The sequence below is a fragment of the Aptenodytes patagonicus genome, chromosome Z (assembly GCF_965638725.1).
Source record: "Aptenodytes patagonicus chromosome Z, bAptPat1.pri.cur, whole genome shotgun sequence".
NCBI lineage: Eukaryota > Metazoa > Chordata > Aves > Sphenisciformes > Spheniscidae > Aptenodytes > Aptenodytes patagonicus.
Genome location: NC_134982.1, coordinates 43,059,993 through 43,068,325, shown reverse-complemented (window position 1 = coordinate 43,068,325; position 8,333 = coordinate 43,059,993). Strand labels below are relative to the sequence as shown.

Genomic DNA, 8,333 nt, shown 5'->3' with positions numbered 1-8,333 from the left:
TAAAATTCAGTTTCACTTTATTCAAGGTGAAGAAGAGGCCAGGGGCAGGGGGAGGAGTATGGAAACCAAGAAAGCCGTGCCATGCAAAGCCATGCAGCTGAACAAAAAGAGGTGCAAACAGTTAGACTTACAAATGTTTTAGCAACGTGTCTGGCATGTTTGATTCTGTGTTTGGTTTGTCATTGATTTCTTACAGGTAATTCTGACCCTTGACAAACTACTACTGAGAACCCAAACAACATTTCTCAAAGGTATTAAGTTTAGGTAACAGTCATCTAGAGGAGAAGCTGTTCTTCAGTACTTCAGTAAAGGCCATGGTATGCTTTTAAACACCACAGTGGCCAGACCTAAACGCCTACATTTTAATTTTTATTGAGATCCCCTTGTCTAATTGCATATACGTCTTTAATAAAAATTAATATATCTGTTCTGCCTTCTTGTTGGAAAAAATATGTATATTGCAATAAGGAATGAGGCACAGCAAAGTGGACACGTTGAACAACTTGCAGTAATCCAGAAAACTACACAACGGCATAAGTCTGAAAACCTTTCTCCTTGCCCCAGGCTGATTTATAGTTAAAACAGAGAGAACCGGTGTCTGCCAAGAAATGGCAAAATTCATTCATGACTGTATGGAGAAAGTGTAAGGAAGAACAAAGGAAAAAGATACAATTTACTGACTAGAAAAAGGTAACTACAGAAAATCAGTGTTGTCATTACAAGTGGAGACAAGGAGGGAGGTGGGGGAAGGTCCCATGTCGACTTTTGAACACTTCCAGTGTTTTAGTTGTTGTATTAAGGCTTTTAGTTAGCACAGAAGATCAAAATATTTTATACTTCATAGGAAAAATGCAATTTTGGGGGAATTGTTAAGTTTTCCAAAACAATTAGCTTAATCACGGAGACGCATATTTAAAATAAATCCTTCAACATTAATGGTCAAATTGCTCAAATATTACCAAAGAGCCAGCTGAGATTTGGGAATTGGGAGTTTGTTGGCAAAATAAATGTAAGAAAGTTAAGAACTGGAGATAATATTAATTGAAATAGAGGCTCTGTGAAGAGAAATTATTTAGAATGGGCTAAATTGAAAAGCTACACAAATGGGAATGTACAAAGTACTTGCAAGAGGTACTAGAAGTGAAAGTTGAAGCAGATACTCAGTAAATACTGGGGATGGAAAGAGAGAGGAGACAATTAACACAGTGATCAAGAATCAAGATCATGATGAGGCTAATAATTGAACTATCATGCCTAAGATGAAAAGTGATAGATGAAAAACAAATTACAGATATAGAATGGTACCCAGTGCACCTAATAACGCTACTTATCTAAGGCAAAGTATTCCATTAGTTTGGCATTATTATAACCTGAGTTAATACTCTTGGTACGTGCTTGGTGTACAAACAAGTGGAGTAACACAGTCATTGTCATAGTTTGTAATTCTCTCATAATCTTTTGATTCAATTTACAGTTTATGGGAAAAATTGCAATATTACATGTATTTTGTAACCCGCTAAATGGTTACTCAACACCAAAGACAAGACTTACAGTAAATTAAAGAACTGCAATTGTAGGTTAGCATGCTAGTCATTTTAGAATTTACAATAATGCGACAATTCGGATTATCTCAAGCACCACCAGCAATGTCAGAAGTAATTCCTGTAGCTATAAATGTTCCAAACAATTGTTTGGAAATAATATTTTGGCAGCAGGTACTTACTATATGTACCAGATATTTTGAAGACTTTGATATGGGAATTTATGGAAACCTTCATGTAACACTGTACTGTTTCCTGTACTTTTTATATCAACTGCAGTAAACAGCCATTCAACAATACTATGACTACTGCAACTAAGAAACAAGCAGAATTACACACATTCAAGCTCTCCCTATTAAAGTTCTGCTGTCTGGATATGAAACAAAAAAGTTTCATTGGGTAAGAAAAGTTGATAAAAGCAACTGTGGAATATTATATTTATTATTTAATATAAATTTGACTTTATTAGTCACTTGCTTAGCACACAACACTGTGTAATCCAAGGCATTTATTTTTGGTATGCAACAGTGCACTTATAACCCCATAAACTCCTTGAGTTGCAAGACTGTTAGTAACTTTTATTTAAAATAATAGGCTTTAATTAATATTTCTAGTGCAGAGGTGTATTAATTCTCCCCATTATACATTTTTGTAAACTTGTATTTTCTGTGAATATTGATAGAGGTGCTGCAACGTTTCCTTGAGTAGAATATAAAAAAAGTTAACACTAAAAGTGATACTATATTGTAAATTCATCATGACCTGGTCCATTCACTTACAAAAAGAAAATAATATTGTTAATTAAGCAGCCACTCCTGTGATCATCTAAATTAGACTTCCCTGGTCAGTAGCCTCCTTCTTAGAATTTGAGTTGTAAGACTAGTGATTATTAAGTAAACATTTCCTTTGACAAAGAAATTTGAATTTCAACACAGCCTCAAGTCATATGAAAACTAAGACAGAAACTAAGTCTTGATTTTCAGAATCAAATAAAAACTGAACGATTTGCTCTGAATAGTATCATAAGAATTATTCCAGTGTTCATTTTCAATATCAAATGTAATGGTAAAACAATTTCATTTTACACTGTATTTATAAAAAATGAAATCTGGAATTCTTACGCTAAAAAAAACAAACAAAACAAGCCTAAACTTGGCAGAATTTTTTTCATCACTAGATTTTTTTTTAAACTTAACGTCATCTATTTTTGTGATACAGCCATAGACTGTTGTGACCATAATAAACAATTTCATAAATCTTCCTTCCCTCCTGTTTTTCCTTTTGTTGCTGATAATCAAATAGTTCTGCTTGTTAAAGAGGAATTGTAAGGTAGCTGTTCAGTGTTCTTCGTATCTTGGTGCTTCTCCATTCATTACAATTTTGGCTGATTCTCTCTCACTTCTTCCAGTTTAGAAAGGATCCACTGTGTGAAGGAAAAGGAAAAAATAAAAATGTTTCCATGGTAAAAACCACACAAAATAGCTGAAAATTAGATTGGGTTGGCCAAGACACTTCACTACTTGCTCTCTTCCTAACCGAGTTTTAACGCAGTGCTCAAAATTCTACTGTGGAGTACAAACCCCTGATTTTCTCACATGAAAATGGAGGCACGTAAGTTCCAGTATCTGACATTCAATACAACATGTTCACAAAGCAGTGTCACTGAAATGACCTCACACCCTTTTTACTATAAAGGGTGCAAGTTTCATCTTCACTGTTCCTAAAACACTTCCCTCAGTGTCGTCTCTCTATATACACAAGTGTCACATTTGCAAAAGTGAGCCACCGGCTGAAAAGCCCAGAAGCGACTCTGGAAGACTGACGTTCTGTGGGATAGCCCCTAAGGCCCTGATGGCAATTTTTGAATGAATCTGTTCGGTGTTCCTTCTCCACGATAAAACCACATTCCTTACCAAGCCCGTGTGACAGTGACCCTTCCCCCCATATTCGCATTCCTGTTGGTTTTGTGTGGTTCACAGGCCTTTCTAGGAAAATACGCAAACACACATTTTTGTGAGAAGTGCACACCGCTTTTTCAGCTTTCTTTTCCTTGCTTAAGACTTACGGCACACATAATATGATGCACGAATTTGATTTTTGTTCCTGATTTAGCTGGGGCATAGATGGGATTCCCTTCCCACACAGACTACAGGACCTCAACACCGCCCCTGCCCCACCACAGCTTGGGGGGGGAAGAGGAGCTCGGTACCTCCAAAGAGTACAGACAAGTCAAATTCAGCATGGGGCCCTCAAATACCTTGACAGTATTTGTAATGCTTTTTGAGGTAAGAGTCAAAAGGTATCACTCAGCTGTGGTTAGAAACTACCCTCAAAAAGACATAAGCAACTTAAAATGATGAGAAGATGCAAAAGCAACTTAAACTGATGAGAGGATGCAACTTTCACAGACTGTTTCAAAGAGTAATCCCAGGGTACCATATTCCACTGATGTGAATATATACAAGACTAATTTATTGTTTGTGAAAATAATGAGCTATGCTAATAAAAACAAGGCAGAACTTTCACAATCCAGCCACCTGATAGTTCTGGTAGGAGACCTCTGTGCTGTAGTGAAAACTAGTGATGTCAAAACGAAGAGATCACATAGAATATGTGTATAATAGAGTAACAACATATATCAAATAAACTATTTGTGTTTCTATTAGGGATTTTCTTCATTCTTCAAGCAAAAATATATCTTATGGAACAGAGGAATGACATCCCCCCACCCCCCCCACCCCTGGAATAAAACTAGGAGTAATTTACGAATATTGTTTGTTCTATTAAATGTACTATTTTAATTCACGTTCTTGATTGTTTAGTTTTTGTTAGCAGTACTGTTAAATCAGCCATTTGACAGAGAGTTATAATTCCAAAGATTTGTGTAAGGAAAAGTTTGGTGTTGAATTGAGTATTTTTGAAATTCACTACTGAATAGATCATTGCTGTTTCCATCTGTGTAATGGCTGTGTAGAAATACTGACTTTTAAATATACATAGTAGTTTCAGGTTAAGAATATTTCTGTTTCACTTTTTAACCCAAATTTAGCACAGGATAATTGTAATAGTATTTTGACTTTACCTTAGCATCCTCTGGACTTTTAAAATTAATAATTTTTCCAAATTCTTTGGCATGGAACACAGACTTAACTCGTTCCTGAAAAAAAAAAATAGTAATTCAAAATCGAAGTTAGTTTCTTCAAACTTTATGACTAAGAAGTTATCTACCGTTAAGGCAGCTATATGGTTCAGACAGCAACATGTACCCACTGCACTAACCTGAGTAATTTCACATCGCATGCACACACCCTGAGAAACTTCATTTTCTGCACAAAAGCACAGTGGAGTGGAACACTCCAGCAGTAACAGACTTCCCTTTTTACCATGGAGTCCCTGGAGACTGGACCATAAAAGTGTGTAGGAATGGAAGGCAGATAATGGAGTATGTGGGGTAACAAAATCCAGTACTCCTTAAGGTTGTAATTTTTCATTCTCCTTCAAGTCATTACCTGGGTGGACATTCCACCAATACTGACTTGCAAGTAGTGGTCTTAGGTAGTGAAAATAGCAGCTTAGGCTTCAGAAATAAAACATAAGCAGTGCTTTGCAAAATACAGTTTTCAACCATAGATCTCAATAAAGAGCATACTGCAGACATGTGAATGGACTCTGAAATGACTGCTGTATAGGCGTAAAGATGGATATGCTATTCAACATTGTCTGAAATGGCAGAAACTCTAAGAATTATTTCATCCTGTAAAAGTGCACTTGCAGTCAGAAATCCAGTTTGGAGGATTCCAAACCAATATGGCTCTGCCTTTCATGCTCTCTGCAATAGAAACAAATAATCTGAGTGAAAAACTGAATGACTTTGTACACTGCCAAGACTGTCCTGACAACCAAGATGTGTAATTACACACATGAAGCTTATTAAAAACAGAAACTAAAACAAAACACTGACAGGTAAATTTATTGATTGAAATTAAATTCAGTTACCATCTCAACAAGAACTTTTTTTTTTTTTTTAAAGGAACTTTGCCTCTGTAAGTATACTCAGTCATCAGCGGTCATCTTTCTCCTTATGCCCGTTGCCAATTTACCAGAGAAAGAAAGTTTTGGGTTTTTTTTTAAAGGAAAAGCTGCAACTGAGAGCAACATTCTTCAACTTGCATTGAAAGGAATAAGCATATATCATTACAGTTTTTATGAGGATATTAATACCTTATTATACTTTTGAAGAATTCGATTACTAGCAAATGGAAAAACAATCCTTGAAGCATAGCATATGCAAATGTATTGCTCTGATACATTTGAATCTTTGGGATTGCAACAAGGTAGATTTCCACATATTGGCATATCTCCACAGCGCCAGAGTGCGTAATAAAAACATTCTGCAACCTTCTGAGAGAGTTTTGTTGTATCACCATTTTCCAGACTATGAATACACCATGAACTGGTGCATACTAGCAAAGAATTCCCAGGGCTCAAGGAATAATTTCATCTGCAAACGCCAAGTCACCATTCTGCTTAGAACAGTCAGAAGTTAGTTATCTGAGGAGTTTGCCCATGCCAAATTTCAACTCCCTTCTCTGAGTGCATCTCAACTAGAAGAGAGATCAAGAATTCACAGGAGAGAGATCAGGAATTCAAAGTTCAATTTTATAAACAGTAACACAAACAGAAAACAAAACATGATGAGGTTAACATACCTTGGCTTCAATGCGTAATCTTCTGCCATCAACGATGAATGGTTCTTTGGTAAATTCATCGTAAGTGTATTGCCATTCACATGTCAGCTGTCCAAATGTCCCTTTTGTCACAAATAACACACCGCTAGACACCAGAAAATAAAATTAATAATTTAAAAAATAATGTAAAAATACTTAAAAGTTATCAAGTTACTCTAGCGCTAGTGAAGTCATTCATTGATCCAAAGTAGTTCTCATCTAATGATATAACAACCATACAGCATACTTTCTAAGAGAGTGAATTTTGAACCTTCCTCTAACTTATTTAAAACTGTGTTTCATAGCAGAACCATAATGCTACTTCTAGATGTATTTCTACAAAAAGTTGTACAGACTTTTTGTTTGAGAAAGATGCCTGACGCTCCACTGTTAGACATTATTGACTCTGTTCCTGTATTAGTATTATCCTTTTTTCCTTCCTTATGCTAATTTATAAGCAAATCCCACAGTTCTGTTGACTTCAACCTAACCAGATTTATTAAAAAAAAAAAAAAAAAAAAAAAAAAAAAAAAATCTTTCTCAGCTAAAGAAATCTTAAAACCAACATTCCTTTTCTCTCCTTAAATAGAGAAATTACTATGGCACTCAAAATAACATACTCTTGTGCTGAACAATGCTGCTGTTGAACAACATTAACAGCACACCAAGCATGCCTTCCCCATTATTTGATCTACATACATAATGACAGACGTGTCAAAGCACAGTTACTGATCAATAATTATCAAGGCATGCACATTTTGATGATAGTTTTAAGTACTTATTATTCAGAGCCAAAACTGTTTACCTTTTTGTTACCATTAACAGGTCTGTACTGTTGACCATAGCATGTGCAATATATCTGAGTTTTGCAAATCTTCCGTTTTCAATTTTCTAAAAGAGATAAAAGTTTTATAGCTTTGAATATGCTAGTTTAAATTCATGTACTGATTTTGTGCTTAAAAAGGTATTTATCCCCCAAAAGTATAAATTATAACAAAGCACATAGCACATACTTTTAAATAAAAGGCTCCTTTCATAAAGTCAGAACATGACTAACAGATCTGTGACAGCTAATGTTCATAATTGTGTAGAATTATTCGGTTGCTGTTAATGCAGCTATGCAAATAGAAATCAATCCTAACCAAAACTGGCAAGGAACTATATAATTTCTCAAAACATTTCAAGACTCAGTTTTCTACATATTTTTAGTACACGCCGAACTTCTGCTGACTAATGCAATTCTGAGACAACAAAAAGAATAAAGATTCATTTCCTAATTTATGTCAAGTCACCTCCCAAACATTGGAGTAATTAACTCTGGGAATAAATCTATACTTAACTGTATACAAGAACCCACTATCATGTAGACAGTGGGACTTAATAATGCACTTGAAGTAATGCTTAGCATCTCTCCATATTCTTTTGTTTTCCTCTGAACTTACTTAACCTTTTCCTACAATTGCCGTGAATATTGTAGCAGAATATTCTTTAACAGGCAATAAATTTCAAATATTGATGACAGCAGATGAATCATTTTTAAAAACAGAGGCTCTGTAACTTTAACACGACTTGGCAACCATTGGATTTCTGAGTTTCTGAGCAATGAGTGATTAAATTAGTGATCCAATTAGGATTGCTGCATCTTAGTTGGGAATAGCAACATGACTGCTTGCATACTTCCCATCTGTTACGAATTGGAAGCAAAAATAGATTAGTATAAACCAGTATGATTCAATAAACCCTTAACTACAAACGTATTGCTTCAGATATGTATGCCAATATTTAAAAACACGTAGGTTAGTTCTCAATGCAGTTAAAACAGCAAAACCATTTAATGAGCATTCATCACCACTGTAAAATGATAAAGACATTTAATTAGGCATACCCTACAACTTCAAATTTGGCCGCATGGATAACTCCACTTGCCCAACCAGATTTTTTTAAATGATGCCTTCCCTCAAAGATGCTGATTCTTTAGCGACTAAAATGTAAGAACATTTGAGTAACAGGTTCCCAAAAGAGAGCTTTCCAGAAAGCTCTCAGATTACTTCTCCCTCCCCAACTC

The 8,333-nt window shown here is 35.3% G+C and overlaps 1 protein-coding gene across 1 annotated transcript in view; it reads right to left on the bottom strand.

Moving 5' to 3' along the window:
- Window positions 1-8,333, bottom strand: part of VPS13A (vacuolar protein sorting 13 homolog A) — a 115,116-nt gene continuing 106,783 nt past the window's right edge. Inside the window, exons 69-72 of the mRNA XM_076363272.1 lie at window positions 7,074-7,159; window positions 6,251-6,374; window positions 4,624-4,698; window positions 1-2,964 (exon numbers count right to left, since the gene is read on the bottom strand). Of these exons, the coding sequence (XP_076219387.1) occupies window positions 2,914-2,964; window positions 4,624-4,698; window positions 6,251-6,374; window positions 7,074-7,159 (336 nt within the window). The 3' untranslated portion in view covers window positions 1-2,913. The remainder of the gene's footprint in view (window positions 2,965-4,623; window positions 4,699-6,250; window positions 6,375-7,073; window positions 7,160-8,333) is intronic.